The 16,682-nt window shown below is 37.3% G+C and overlaps 1 protein-coding gene across 4 annotated transcripts in view; it reads right to left on the reverse strand.

Moving 5' to 3' along the window:
- Positions 1-294: 294 nt before the first annotated feature.
- Positions 295-16,682, reverse strand: part of LOC134674749 (uncharacterized) — a 35,906-nt gene continuing 19,518 nt past the window's right edge. The window contains exons 2-11 of one of the 4 annotated variants that reach the window (XM_063532880.1): positions 10,920-11,127; positions 7,756-7,948; positions 6,848-6,988; positions 4,305-4,455; positions 3,591-3,725; positions 3,044-3,175; positions 2,729-2,809; positions 2,269-2,415; positions 1,164-1,329; positions 295-708 (exon numbers count right to left, since the gene is read on the reverse strand). In XM_063532880.1, coding sequence (XP_063388950.1) covers positions 581-708; positions 1,164-1,329; positions 2,269-2,415; positions 2,729-2,809; positions 3,044-3,175; positions 3,591-3,725; positions 4,305-4,455; positions 6,848-6,988; positions 7,756-7,948; positions 10,920-11,127 — 1,482 coding nt within the window. In that variant the 3' untranslated portion in view covers positions 295-580. The remainder of the gene's footprint in view (positions 709-1,163; positions 1,330-2,268; positions 2,416-2,728; positions 2,810-3,043; positions 3,176-3,590; positions 3,726-4,304; positions 4,456-6,847; positions 6,989-7,755; positions 7,949-10,919; positions 11,128-16,682) is intronic. The other 3 variants (XM_063532876.1, XM_063532881.1, XM_063532879.1) reach the window with 3 other exon arrangements.

Raw genomic sequence — 16,682 nt, forward strand, 5'->3', positions numbered from 1 at the left:
GACTATGGACTATCTTCTTTCCGAACAGACATTAATAAAATTATTGGATGCTTTAACAAGTATAGCCTGACACAAAAAAGAGTAGAAATTAAAAAGTGGCAATACAGTAGTGTCCTCCCGTTTTCTTATATTGATTTGAAAGGGAATACAAATACAGTATTTCCAGTTTTTAATTTTCTTGGTGTAACCCTTAAGATTGTTGTGACATATCCTCTTGTTGATCCAATCCATAACGATGTCCAACTTGCCCACCGCAGCGGCGAATCCGCGTCTAGTGTGAAGAAAATAAAAAAATAAAATAAAATAAAATAGCCTTTATTTACAGAACAAAGAACATTAAAAAAAAAATGTTTATTTATCAGCTCACAAAGGATTTGTAACAATTTCACAGTATGATAACAAAATTTAAATTCGAGATGACGTTGTGATCCTTTGTGAGAGACTGGAGTCTGAACTAGGTATAAACCTGTATTATCTCTCTATTATCTCCCATCTTTTGTATTCTTTGTCTGCTTGCCCTTCGGCAAAGGCCTCCTCCAATCTTCTCTCTCTGAATAAATGTGAAGACTGCGAAGTAAATTCATATCTGTTGCGCCTCCCTGGCCAGCTGTTTTACTTTGGCCCGGGCAACTTTGCCGTTGGACGTCATCGGCAGCTCGTTCGTGAATACCACGCCCCCGCGCAGTCGCTTGTGCTCCGACAGTTTACCTGTTACAAAGAAAATAAAGCTCAGCACATAATCAACAGGTTATAAAAGTTCAACGGCACATAAATACATCTCTAGACCAAGAAAAGTCTGCAGAAGTTTTGACACCACATTATTACAAACTTCTATAAAATTATGACGTCTAACTAAATCCTAAATAACACACTTGCACTGCGTGTGCTCTCAAAATCTATGCAGAATTTTCTTGGTCTGACTCTAGCATTGACATAGATATCTAGGGACTGGCTTTACGGGCAATAATAATGAGGCATGACTGGAGCCGGTACAGCGGTGTGAAACCTCTGCAACGCGATTAGTCGATGAGTTCGCATCACGTGCGCGATTGTTGGACGAGTTCGCATAACGGGCACTATTGGTCGCAGACTCTAGTTTATATTCGCGTTCTCTGTCAACGATTGTCACCTTGGCTAGGCCGGGAATTCGTGGGTATACTCACTTGCTACCAGGTCCTGGATCTCCTGAGCAGTGACTGTGGCTCCGGGTTTCCTCACGACCACCGCGACAGGCCACTCTCCGTCCACGGGGTGGTCGATGCTGGTCACACACGCCTCCAGGACGCCATCGTGCTTCTGTATCACCTCTTCTAATTCCATAGGGACGACCTGTGTTAATTTTTTTTTGGTTTCGGAGAAAAAACATTGGTTGAGAACAATAGCTGCGTCAAAATTTGAAATAGAGAAATATTGTCAAAGTAAATTATGTAGTCAGTACATTTACTGCCATCTTTCGACACAAATGATTCAAACTTTTAGAACGCCACTTAAGTTTGATTCTTCACTGATATGTGTTAAGTTTGTTAAATGTCAAAAAGTATGGCCATCTACTCCAGGATAGCTCAAAGCTATGGTGCCATCTTTTCGAGCTACAAGAATTTACTTTGACAATATTCATCTATCTATATAGATGATTCATATGAACTCTTATAGAAATAAAAGAAAGTTCCAAATTCAAAGCGCAAACATTGGCTTGATGGGTCTTACGAGGTTAGAATCGAACCATGTCCAGAATTTTTCACCACACCAGCTCGTAAAGGCTTACTTTGCACTTCAAAAACGGATAGCAAAGTTGCATTGCTATCAGTAATTCACATGTGAGGCAAAGTAATCAAATGCAAATTTTGAGTTGTTTTCTTATGTTTGCTGGTAGAATTGACTTTTAAATGATGATTTTGGATGAGAAATATTTAATAACATTCATTTGAATTTGATTTGGTTTGATTTAGTTTGATATTTTACATTTAATATTTGCTTCGGGTTGGTGTGGTGAAAAATTTTGTGTTTCACTCGGGGGCAAAATTTGTTTAACCCTCGACGCTCAAGATTCCATTATTCGAACCACTCGCTACGCTCGTGGTTCAATTTCGGAATCTTTCGCTTACTCGGTTATCTTATCAATATTAGCACGAGCGGTTAAACAACAACTTTGCCCCCTTGTAAAACAAATAACTATCATCATTTTGATGCCGAAACCTGCCGTAACCGAAACTTCGATCGGTCACTAGTAATAAGATCACTTTAACGTGCTTTAACTTTGAATCTTACATGGTAAGAGCGGAACTTGATGAGCATCTTCAATCTCTCCACGAAGAAGAAAAATCCGTTCTCGTCTCTCCGCAGCAGGTCGCCCGTCTTGTACCAGCCGTCCGGCGTTATCGCCTTTGCTGTCTCTTCCGGGTTCTTATAATACTCCTGGAAAATCCCAACAAATTATGCAATACATCATCGCCTCATCGGTGCCGATTTGTTAATTTCGACAGCTCGATTTAGTATATTTTGTTCAATAATATCTCTTATTAGAGTTATTAGGCATTTAGATACTAATAGAATTGAAAACGAGTGATCGATACCACTAGGCTCCCAATTTCTATCGCTCATATTTCAAAAATTAGCATCCATGTCCATACGTCCAATACTATGGAACTGTACCTTTGGATACAAGCGCTTTTTTAACGCGCGTTGAAAAAGCGATCGTGCTAATGAAGCCTAAAATGTTTCTACTTACAGTGAACCGGGGTCCCATGGTCCAGAGCTCTCCGGGAACGTTGGGTTCCGTTATTGTTTCTCCTGTAACCGGATCTACTAGCTCGGAATAAACATAAAGAAAATTAAAATAGTATTTTTTTACATGATTGTCTGTTTGAATGTGAACGGTTTTATAAAGGCGTATCCAGATTAGTAAATTTTTCGCCAATCTGATTAAATTGCCCGATCGAATCAGGACGTGCGGACCCAAACGCCAATTTGGCTCGCCGAATTCAACCTCCCTGTAAAACATGAGTGAGACAATAATATCCCGCCTCTATAGTTATTGTATTACCTTGACTTTATTAAGGGGTGTTTCGACGCCGCAGTTCCCGAGCGGACCCTCGGGCGCCGGTCGCAGCACGGGGCCCACGCACTCTGTCTGCCCGTATGCCTCTATCACTACCGCATCTGGACGAAGGGCTGCCTGCAAATCAGTAGCTGCTATTAGCTACCCCCTACTCCCGCTAGGTGCCAGACTATCAAAATTTTCAGCTTTCAAACCACGTGTCGAGTTTTGTACTTTTGGTGGTGGTTTGTTATTATTTATGTTCTAGGCGAGAGGGTGGGAACATTAACTGTGTATACGGAAAATACGCATGTAGGTAGTACAGTCCGGGTCTGGGCCGTGGCGTCGGACACTTCAGTTTTCATAGAAAGCATCAAGTGATCACCGATAACCCATCATAGAAAACGAGGCTTCGGAATCGGAAGCCTCGACCCGGACCCGGGCCGTTCTAACGTGAGTCATTCTTAATGGATTACTATTTACTGACTAGCACGTTATAATATGTATAAGTAAATTGCATTGTATTGACCAAGAGAGGTAAAAAACTAAATACCTTTAGATCGACGAGGAGGTCTTTCTGAATACAAGCTCCACCGAGGACGATGGTGTCAAAGCAGGTCAGGTCACAGCGTTTCTCGTGCTGCAGGATGCGGTGCAGGATCGAAGGCGTACTCATCAACACTATTGGCTGGAACCACGAAAAAAATTTACGATAAACATCCGTTACCGTTACCCAGGGATGTTGCGGATGCAGATTTTTTTGACATCATGCGGATGCGAATATTTAAAGGCTCACATCCGCGGTTGCAGATGCGGATGCGAATACTCGCAACATCCCTGCCGTAAACTTAGGTAACTTTAGTCCGCAACTTACAAACTATGGCCCAAATGTTGAGTATCAAATGTAGAAAAAGCATTAGTACAATATCTAAGCTCCAAAATAAATGTAACGAGTACTAAATCAAAAAGGCTCGTTTAATAACCAACGTTAAAAACTGGACCATAAGTCTTTAAATAGGACTGTAATAGTTAATCTGAGTTTACGGTATTAGGTACTTTGTGCTAAGAGGGAAAGAAAAATGTATATATATACATATATTGTTTCTCTTGAGGCAAACGAGCAGACAAATCGCCTGATGGTAAGCTATCACCGTCGCCCATGGACATTTGCAACATGTTTGCAATACTACAGAAGTTGTAGGTACTTACTAGAGTCTAGTTTTTACCGGCTTTCCCCATGAAGTCATGGGGAATATAAAGTAAGTACCTTATATTTATTGATAATGTCAATAACATGTTCTGCAGTAGCAGGCGCCGAAGTCTGGACCTTGATCTGGTTCTGTGCGGGCATGCAAATGGCATTGAAGTAGGCTGACAGCCACTGCACGGCTGACAAATTCAGAGCAGTCCTTAAAATTCTGAAAATCAACGTTATTAACGTTATTAATGTGTTTCGTTATAAGCGAAAAGATTTGAAGAGAATTTAAATAGACGCGTATTGTCAAAGTAAATTTTGCAGTCACTGTAAATCTTTTTGATTCTCTCATCTTTCCGACCGATGACGCCATACCTTGAAATGAAATGAAATGAAATGAAATGAAATGAAATGAAATGAAATGAAATGAAATGAAAATGCTTTATTGCCACAAGGAAGTACAAAATATAAACTAAACTAACTTAAACTAACTATTATAATAATATTAAGTATAAGTTATAATTATTCTAAATAATGTGGCAAACGGTTTTGGCGTCAGCATGATGCTGAAAATGCCCGCCCACATGGGTGACACTTTAGCGCTGTTTTTCAGCCAGAACCAGATTCCCTTCGCACCTCCACAAATCAATTATATATATGTAAACCGCGTTTTAACATCTACATAATACATAATATATTAAATTAAATTAAAAGTGAACTAAAGAGTGGAAAATATAGTACTTTAACCAGGTGATTTAGTCAGATATATACTTATTTTTTATTTATCTTAGGTTCGCCGCTTCAGCCTGTTTGTTAAATAATAATATTTTGCATTGTTTTTTAAAGGTCAGCAAGCAGGTTTTCAGCCTAATTGGAGGTGGTAAATTATTCCAGATTTTTGAAGCGGCGTACCTGAAACTTCCCTTAAATCCTGCAGATTTATATCTCGGGATTATTAACTTCATCTTCATTGTATTTCTTTTAGGTCGACGAGTTTCAGTATAAAAGGATAATTTTTGAAATAGGTAAATAGGTATTTTGGTGTATGCTACTTTATGTGTAAGGCAAGCCATGTGAAGCTCCCTTCTAGATTCCATATTTAGAATTTTTCTTTCAGCCAATATTGGGGAGATATGAGCTCTTTTTGGTACGTCAACACAGAACCGAATACATGCGTTCTGAACTCTTTGAATTGCTTTCTTGGTATATTGGTACAACCTTGGTCCATATACAGTGTCGCAGTAGTTAAACGGGGATAAAACCAAAAGTTCAGTGAGAATTATTCTTATTTTGTAGGACAAATATTTCCTTATATTGTAAAGGACTTTTAGTTTATAAAACGCGTTCTTTATCTTCATGTTTATATGATCGACGTATCGCTGTTCTTCGTCCATGATCAAACCTAAATTGCGAGCCTTGTTTACCCTCTCAATAATATCATTATTTATTTTTAGGTGCAAGCTTTGGTTAGCAACATATTCAACCTGTTTTTTGGTGCCCATTAACATGTATTTTGTTTTAGCTGAGTTCAAAACAAGATTATTTTTTTGTGACCATTCCGACACGGCTTTCAAATCATTGTTGTTTACTCTTAAAGCCTGTACAGCATTTTTGGCATGGAATGATTTATAGACTTGAGTATCATCTGCGTATAAGTAGGTGGACTTTAGTATACTTTAAAACTTTTACCATATCCGCCGTAAATACACCGTGTTTTTTTTTATTTCCGTTAATTTCAAGGGTGCATTCCTGAGCTTAAATTAAGTAACTTTCTCAAAGACACCAATGTTCTAATTAACTCCATTTCGGAGATAATCAATAATTTATTTTTTTCCTATAAGGCCTCTACAAGCGTGTACAGTTGCCTTAGGGCCGGTTTACATATTAATTAGTGTTTAGAATGAGTTAATACATTTGCTACTAAACTTGATTACAATCTCGGTCGATCGATATTCGAAATGACATTGATATGTCAAAGATTTCAATTGTTTGGTTGAGTTAAATGTAATGCCCGTATTACAACTACGCTATATGCTACATTTAATTACTTTTTAAACGTAAATATTTTTTTAAAAAAAGCAAAAAAATTTTTTTTTTGAAAGATTAACTATGCCAATTAGTTCTCTTAAACATACTTAACCATACCCCGAAGTTAACGGAATTCAATAAAAACACGGTGTATAATGAACAAAAGCGGGCTCAGTATCGATACCGATATCAGTACGGTTACCATCAGTTTGTCACTGACATAAACGCCGTCGAGAACGTAATTTACTTTCTATACATCTCGCTCGCACTCGCATATTAGTGCAAACGGGATATATAGAAAGTAAATTACGTTCTCGACGGCGTTTATGTCAGTGACAAACTGATCGGTAACCGTACAGTACCTTTGGCCTATACTCGAGTAGATTGCGACTTTTTGATAGGTATTTAACAAATTTAACACATATCAGTGAAATAATAAGGATCAAAGTCAAATGGCGTTCTAAAAGTTTTAATCATGTGACGAAAGATGGCAGTTTTACTGTGACTACAAAATTGATTTTGACAATACGCGTCTATAGTAAATTCTCTATGCTATAAGTCTGCACACAAGTTGTTTGGGATCTTACTTTGAAGTGTGTACCGCTGCATACATTTTGATGACCTTGATGATGGGGTGATGCTTTATGGCTGCAACTTTAGGGTACCCAGTGGACCCACTAGTGGCGACTACAAACGCGAACACTTTATCCGTGTCGAAGTCAGCTACCCTAAAAAATAACATGAGTTCGGTATAGTTTAGCCTGCAGCGACTTGGCAGTGGCAAAGTGTGGCATCGCCACCATAAACGTCATTTTTAGGGTTCCGTACCTCAAAAAGAATAAAACGGAACCCTTATCGGACCACTCGTGCGTCTGTCTGTCCGTCTGTCGCCAATTTGCTTCGAAACTATTGGACCAATTAAGTTGAAAAGTACATAAACATTATTAATAATAGTTTATTGCCATACACGGCATATTTGTGATAGTGACGCAATCATAGATAAATGATACAAGTGTCGAGTCATGCTCAGTTGCATGTTTTTCATTTAAATCCAAGTTCTGTTTTAGAAGGTGAACTGGTGAACAGATCTGAAATGTGTTATATAATTTGTTATTTGTCAAGACGTACTTAGGTAGTAACAGCAACCTTCTGACCATTTTAGGCCTTTACTTCGTTGCTATCATAATAATGATAAGCATTATGCGTATCATTTTAGAAGGTGAACTGTGAACAGTCTGAAATTGTGTTAATTTGTTATTTGTCAAGACGTAGGTAGTGACAGCAACCTTCTGACCATTTTAGGCCTTTACGTCGTTGCTATCATAATAATGATAAGCACTATGCTTATCATTTTAGAAGGTGAACTGTGAACAGTCTGAAATTGTCAAGACGGTTTATGGAAGAGTTATAGAGAGCCACAAAGCGTTTCGATGACGAAGGGCAAGCCATTGTCACCTTGGCTAGGCCGCCTGTTGTCTTAAACAATGGCACTTACTGAAAATCATCTATAGATTGGTCGCTGGCATACTGTTGTATTAATTCGGCCATCGTGTTCCCGCTGCCATCAAACGTGACTATCCTCGTATCCAAGCCCAGCTCCTCCACCGCTCTTCTGTAGTCCTGGTATGAAGACTGCTGGCAAAAGGCGATCTCTGGCTCAATTTGGTTGAACAGCTGTTTGATTTCATCTGGAAAGCGTTGTGAAGATTAGTTATATATTACCTATATAACTTCAACATAATACATAATCCACTTCAATACCTATAGGGGAGGTATAAGTTATAACTTAGGTATAGCTTTAACATTTGACAGTCAGATGTTGGCACTAAGGCCGTTAAATAAATGCTAATAACTTCAACAGTAACCGGAAAAAACAGGTACATTAATCAAGATTTAAACACTGATAAAAAACGTCAATAACCGCATGTTTATTAGGTAAGTATGTAGTAAAAAAACAACGGGTTGCACTCCGGGAATGCCGGCAGAAGTGAAAACTCAATGACATTGTTGTAGTTGTTGTTGTTGTTTTTCGATCAGGTCACATGTCCGTTTTACGAAGCGTCTTACGTCTTAAGTGCACAGCGCCGCTAAAGAATTTTTCACTTCAAAAATATATCATGAATTTTATAGGATTGCATTTACTAAAATAAATATTAACTACTTATAAGGAAAACTTCCTATACTATCATACTATTCGATTTGTTAGGTTATGTTAGTACCTAATTAGGTACCTGGGTCAATTTTCAAATAGGCATTTTTTGCTGTCCCACGGCTAAAACTCGAAGTCCATAGGACTAAAAGACTGGGTATGTATATATTTTCATTCAGTGTATTATATAAGCTTTAAAAATCATGCACAACTGTACCAAAAATATTATTTGGTCCTGACAAAATCGCATTTGAAGTTCCAAAACCGGCGAACTTTGCCGTTTTTCGCCTGTCCCAGTGGCGGCATCGCGCAATAAAAAAAATCATAACTTTGGATGTAGGCAATGTATTATAAACAACTTTGTATTTCTATAAAGAGCACTTTCTAGAGAATTGATTTAATCATATTGATAAATTAATGCGTTATTTAATAAAACAAGGGAAGCCTTTTTATCGCTGTCCCGCGCGGCACCTGTTTTGTTATAACTTAAATATACCCCCTATAATCTTATTTGTCTATTGAATAACGGTTAGATTAAATTTACAACGCAATAGTGCGATTAGTTGGGCATCGATTGACGTCAAATGTAAACCCGGAAACAGTTTAATTTATTTAAAAACAGATAAAAATCTCTTCCGATATATTTTGGTACGACTACAACGACATTTGTATGGACGCTGAATACGTTGGTACATAGTTGGAATAAAAATATTTCTTTTTTAATAATAGTTGCAAATATAGTGTTAAAATATATAGTATAATAAATAAGTGAATCTGTTGTATTGTGTAGGAAATATCGCTAAAAAATATTATTGGCGACATGTCGCGACATTTGTATGGCGACATTTATACGGCTATTTTGACCATATAAATGTCGATTGTGGCATACAAATGTCGACATAGTGCCATACAGATGTCGAGAAGGTGTTATACATATGTCGTCAGGGTCTTATAAATGCAACAAAAATAATAAATAGTGGCATATACATGTTGATACTGCCATATAATGTCGAAAAAATGCCATATACATGTCAAAAACGCCTTACAAATGGCTAAATAGTGTCATACAAATGTCGATCTTTAAACGTCCATATCCAGCTAACTATAAAAAGTACAGAGGTGCCTCCTACAGTATATTTTTTGTGTTAAGGTTAAGAGCCCTTTCTAAAACGAAGATTATAAATCAGATTTTTCAAAAATAAAAAATTGCCATACAAATGTCGAAAAAACACCCTCTTCAAAAATTTACCCACCTACACAGAGTGAACTGTTCTTGATTGGTTGCATTTACATATTTAGCTTATGATTATAACATATCTGTAAGTAAATACATCTTAACACAGGCCTTTGGACCGATTTAGTATTTAATTTCTTTATAACTCTATTATCTAGTTTATCTACCCTATAAGTATTTACTATGCGACATCAAATAACGGGACTCAATTATCGCAAATCCTCTCTTGTAAAGTACTTATAGCTTATACTTATCACGAAATAATAAACATTGTATTGCATTAATTGCATCTTAGGTGAAAATAGCACATTTCGATGATAGTGTGGAAAGTATGTCATTACTTCACGAGTACCGAGACATAATTATATTTTTCGTATTCTTACATTAACAGTAGGTTTTTATGTTAATTACGACGTTTAAAGGAAACTAATATTAACACGCATCAATAAGTAGTCATGAATTGGAACAAGTATAAAAAAATTGGAAAAGTGATTAGTTCGCGAAAACCAACTTTCCGCACGCTAAACAGTTACGCAAAGTAGCACTTTTTGAGCAACTGTATTAAAATAGTTATTTACGATACAAGTGCGGAAAAGAGGAAATTCGAAACGAGTGGCGATAAATTAAAACACGACCGAAGGGACTATAGGACTCCGCTGTCCGTCCGTCCGTCTGTCACCATCAGGCTGTAACTCACGAACCGTGATAGCTAGACAGTTGAAATTTTCACAGATGATGTATTTCTGTTGCCGCTATAACAACAAATACTAATAAACAGAATTAAATAAAGATTTAAATGGAGCTCCCATACAACAAACGTGATTTTTTACCAAAGTTAAGCTACACGGTTAAACTGTTGACACACGGTGACCAAAGTTAAACTGTCTAGCTATCACGGTTCGTGAGATACAGCCTGGTGACAGACAGACGGACGGACGGACGGACGGACGGACGGACGGACGGACGGACGGACGGACGGACGGAAGGACGGACGGACAGAGGGACAGCGAAGTCTTAGTAATAGGGTCCCGTTTTACCCTTTGGGTACGGAACCCTAAAAATCTTAATGTTGACACAATCTGGTGCTTAAACAGATTATTTAAGCTAAAAAAATAATGTACAAAAAAATGTAAAAATAGTGTGCTTGAACAGAAAAGTGTCACTTTGATCCCTCCTAGCAGGGAAGAAAAAGTTCTTTTCCGAATAGGTGGTGTGAAAAAGTTTTTCTCCGAAGAGTCGCAACGCAGTAGCAATGCTAGAACTTCCGCAGTCTTACCAAATTTGAAAAACGGGTCAACACCACCGATAGGGTACCCGTTCATAAGGGCGGAGTAGAAGGGTATGTGGAGGTCCAGATGGTTGTCCCCGCCCAGCGCGAGCACGTCGCCCGGCTTCAGGCCCAAGGTCCGCAGACACCTGGCCAGGGTCGTGGCGCGAGTGAGAACCGACCGTCTGGTTTCCTCTTCGCCTGTTGCTGCGTCTATCTGTAAATTGTGATTGTTTTTATCGTTTCGATCTAAAACCACTTAGAGTGAAGCGAAGGATTACTGCCCTTTTTACCGCAGTGAAGCCCAATTTTCATTTCTTATCGAACCGCACCAGGGTCGGCATACGATTCGACAGCGGGTTGACGCTTTAAATTATACTTAGGTACCTTTGTATTCATCTAAATATTGTATTTTGACTAGATATTTTGTATTAATTAATTTTCAAACCTAAACCTAACCTAACTTGTAGCATTCTAGCATTTGGTTTCTGTAAAGGTCGCAGTTCTAACCTAACCTAACCCACTTTTCTAGTAGCAGTTGGTTTTTGTAAAGGTCGCAGTTCTAACCTAACCTAACCCAACTTTTCTAGTAGCAGTTGGTTTTTGTAAAGGTCCCAGTTCTAACCTAACTCACGATACGGATCAAGCTATTTAACTCTGCATGTCATTTGCAATGACAAATTGAAGCGATGTAATTATATATTAATGTAAAATTTCTATGAATATACTACCTTTATAATGACACTCTCACACTTTGTTTTGTTCAAATCGTTGCAAACTTAGCTTAGACGGACTCTAGCTATACATACTCGCCTGTCACATCCATCATCATCATGCTGTCCCCGCACCCCGCACCAAATGTACCATAAACTATCAATTTATCAGTTACCGCTATCTAAATGTAAAATGACTGTAAAAAGATGGTTAGAATCCCTTAATTATAATGAAACTGAATTGCTTATAAAGTGAAGCACACACGCACGCACACACACACACACACACACACGCACGCACGCACGCACGCACGCACGCACGCACGCACGCACGATTTTTTGGCATACTACTGTATATCCGTCACATAAAAAAATCTTAAAATGTTGACTTTGGTTTTTGTGCTTTTTCCATAGAAACCATTAATGATTTTAAAAAAAACCGCACCCGTGACGGATATATCGGGGGGCACGGCAGTGCCCCCGCCAAGTCGAGCGCGAAGCAAACACTGCCGTACCATCCTTTACTGGAACCATTTCGCCGCATTTTCAGGCCCCTATTTGAGAACCTCTGGATAAGACCAGAACGCAGAAATTTTGGTCATCCAGTAAGCTATAATCACATACTTAAAATCCAAAATTTCAAGTCTGTAGGTCATTTAGTTCCGAAGATAAGCGAAAGCAAAGTTTCGCATTTATGAAACTCACTCATGATCATCAGAATAGAACTAGTACTTCCCATAAACTCAGAGAGCTGAAATTTGGTACAGAGTTAGGGTTTAATGGCCACATAAAGGGAAAACCTAAAAATATATCAATATCAGTCACGTTTTAATGATCTAAGAACTGCATAAGTAAGTTTGTAATCCCATATAAATATATGATATTACAAAGTTACTGTTGCAGTTCCTACAAATAGTAGGTAAAGTAAAGGTACACTACGATGTACGATGTGAGTATGAATGAAGATATGTTTAGTTATGATATGTGTATACATAGTATGGGTATGAGTACCCGAAAAGAAGGACTGCCTACAAAAAGAGATGAGATCCCATCAAAAACATTACATGTAAAAAGGTGCAAGTCTCGCAACGCTTTTACTACAAAAATGTTTTGAGATGTAATGTGAAACCAAGTCGGTTATTTTAATCAGTGCCAGGGGGTGTTAAAACCGTATCAATAAGATATCTTTAATTTGTAATACGTATAATGACTTGGCCATCGCACGGCTGCATAATGACAAAAGGATCATCGTCACCTATTAAAAATAATTCTAATTGAACATAACGCTAGCGCTAATTGCAGTTTGAGCATTACACATATTTACGAGTACGGTACGAGTAAAGCATTATGTGCGATTGCCAAGTCATTATATGATGATTAGTGACGGATTACTGATTATCATTTAATTATTAGATTTAATGAATGGGCAATACGAAAAACTGTTGCTACTGTACAAGAATCAGAACCGGAAAAAAAGAATAGAAAGATTTGTAATAATAAAAAAACTACTCCTAAAAAGAAAAAAAATGTGTTAAATAAGAAAATCTAATAAAATAAATCAATATGCCCACGTTTCTACAAAAAGAAGTGAAATCCCACCAAAAACATTCTGTAAAAAACTAGCCAAGTCTCGATGGAGCTGCTTGTTTATCTCTAAAAAGTAATGAAATCTATACAAAGTCGTGCCAAGTCTAAGGTTCCTTACTGCGATTTCTTTATTATTATAGTTAATGTTGTGTGACTTGGCCGTTGAAGGGTACACAAGGGTACAAAACCAGGTGCTCCATGACACCATTGCACCAATCTGCCATTGCATCAAAAAGAAGTGTTTGTTTCAGGCTCGCCCATACATAAGTATTATTGAAATACGCAGCTTTATCAAGCCTACAATTGACTGGTTATTGAATCAACGTTTTCCAAGTGGCAATTTTCCATCGTCAATGGGTAGCGGTTCTGGCGACAGATTGGTGCAATGGTGTCATGGAGCACCTGGTTTTGTACCCTTGTGTACCCTTCAATGGCCAAGTCACACAACATTAACTATAATAATAAAGAAATCGCAGTAAGGAACCTTAGACTTGGCACGACTTTGTATAGATTTCATTACTTTTTAGAGATAAACAAGCAGCTCCATCGAGACTTGGCTAGTTTTTTACAGAATGTTTTTGGTGGGATGTACTATACCGAAAAATCACGAATAATTCGTAGTATAACCACCTGCGAGGATATCACGGTTTGTTTTGCGGTTCTTGCGTAGTAATGATTTCTTGTTCCTACTCTATACATTGTTTTTGAAAAAAAAATCGTAACTCGACAATTTTTATTCCAAATCATCTAAAATTCATAGGTTACCATAACAATGCCTAGCAAAACCTATTTCAATCAAACAAACATAAAATAAAAACTTCGGTTTCTATGTCAATGAGAGCCGAATCTCGTCCCACAGTTATGGCGGGAGTCTATAGGTATCCGAGCTTTTTTTTTCACTAACCTGACACACAACATCCGGATCCTTAAAAGCATGCAGTCTCTAAAAAGATGTCCCAAGTGATAATTCTCGTTATTCTGACCGTTCACTGGTACTTCTTTCGACGTTTCACTCATGATTTTATATCTAAGTATCACACACTCGTATAGAATACTCGGATGTGACCGTCACACACGTCACGTCGACGCGAGATCGTACGCTCAATTACGAGTGTTTTCCGTTTTGATAGGTTAATGCTCGCGCGTAGATTATTTGATCACCTTGTATTTGTAGATGGAGCAAATCATCGCTTATCTTAAAAATACTGCGCAAGACAGAATTGCATACTTTTTCAGAAGAGAAAATTTGCTCTAATCATGATGAAAATTGATGTCCGGTAATGTATCTTATATAAATACGAATTCGTACATTTCGTAATACCTGGTCTATAGTTCGTTTTTTAGCATTAGAAAGAACTTGCAAGAAGGTAAGCGATCTTAACCTGTTTTTTAATTGAAAATGCCTTTTTAAAATCAAAAACTATTACTTATGAAAGCAGAATAATATCAATGATCGTATTAGATATTAGATTCATAATTGTTACATATTTGCCGTAAATTATTTTTAAAATGTGTTTTTCAATTAAAAGACACATCAAGATTGTTTACCTTATTTCTAATGCTAAAAAAACGAACTATAGTCAAAGTTGTAATGACATGGCAGTCGTTTTAATTTCTTTATTTTTTGTCTGATTACCTATGTTAAAATCGAATAAACGCATTTTCACCAGTCTGACCCACCAAAACCTTCCTGATGGTTGATGGTGGGTTCCTTCTATAGGTACCGAGTTTCGAGTAGTTTCCTAGTGGGCATACCTAGGATTTATTCACACGCATTTAGGACCAAATGAAGGTATTAAACGATTTCCAGCTTGCTGGGAATTAATTCCTCCAAAACGCTTTTATGGACTTAATTTGATTGGCCTAATATTGACCGCGAGGCGTTTTATAATGCGAAGTCTGGGGGAGGTAGTCAACATATAATATATATGCGTTTGCGACGGATATGCATGGGTGCAGCATTTCCATTGTAAGTATTAAGCTTCTAAATTAAAAGAGGGTCATTGTTGTTCTAAAAGGTGTGCAGAAAATGATACGATTCTGCACTCAGCATTTTAAGTTCCAAGTACGATCTAATTATTTGTTTACGATAAGCAATTGAAATTTGGGTATAAATGGATTTGTTATACAATTTCCATTCTGATATTTGACTCCCCATTCCATAAATAACGATCTTTTTGTGAAAGTAGGTACCTATTATAGACTAGGCAAATAAATTCAAAATCGCCTCCTTCTTGATGCGACTGGCAAATCATATTACTTTTTGGCAACCGGGTTTTTTAACCTAATTGGACCCCGCTGAATCCGAATTTGCCAGTTGCTCGATCGAAATCTTGACCGGAAGTGAGATATTTAACATTAAAGGTCCCTTTTTTTAGTTTTTCTTAAATAACTCTTAAACGGTGGCACATAGCAAAAAAAATTCTATTACATAAGTAATCTACATAAAATTGCCTACAAGAAATATCCAGTACAATTTTTCCCTAGGATCAATATTCAAAGAGATATTAACGCGGGAAATTTAATTATAATCACTTCTAAGGTCCCGTTTTTTAGTTTTTCGTAAATAACTCAAACAGTGGGGAATAGCAAAAAATGTTGTTAAACGTTAATAATCTACACAAAATTTAAACAAAAAAGATTCAGTACTCTTTTCGCAGGGACCAATGTATAAACGGAGTTATATATGTCTCTGCTATTACTTACATACTTACCTACCTGTTTTTTAAGTTTAGTTACCTACATCATTTTAACTTTTCGGAGCCGTATACTTTCCGCTTCGATTTTGCCCTATAACTACTCAAAAACAAAGAAAATCGGTCATGTCATAGGTTCTACGTTGGAAGTGAAGAATGGGTCATTGCACTTTAGTGTATGTATAGGACAAAGTCCAACGTTCTAATTAGTTCTAATAAATACCTCACCTCGGTAAACAGCGTTGCGTTGATAATGATAGCTTGATAAGCTTATAACAATTAGGATTAGGTACCTATTTGAACGGTATAATTATGTAACCCCGTATAAGATAAGTAAACTCTAAGGAAAAAACGTGCCTCGGAAATCAAGAAAAAGTTATACTTACTTGAATAGATGGCGCCACACCTATGGCATATACCTACACGTCAAGATGGCGTTGGTGAATTAACACACTGTTCCATTATAGAGGCGTTTACTATAAGTATATACCTACAAGAGAACCTACACTTCTGAAAAATCGTAGCGCTCTTTAGATCATAATGTAAATAAATAAATAAATAAATAAATAAAATAATACGGTTGCAAAAAACATGATATGTTTTTAATATTTTAATTTTCTAATATACGGTATATACCGTAAAATGGGGTGAGTAGGGATGGTAGGGGGTGAGATGGTATTTTTAGACCGAAGGCTAAAGCTAATATACCTAATACACGAAACACCTACAGCAAATATACCTATTGCATGAATAACCTAAAGTCGGAATACCTAATG

The sequence above is a fragment of the Cydia fagiglandana genome, chromosome 20, assembly GCF_963556715.1.
Source record: "Cydia fagiglandana chromosome 20, ilCydFagi1.1, whole genome shotgun sequence".
Taxonomy (NCBI): domain Eukaryota; kingdom Metazoa; phylum Arthropoda; class Insecta; order Lepidoptera; family Tortricidae; genus Cydia; species Cydia fagiglandana.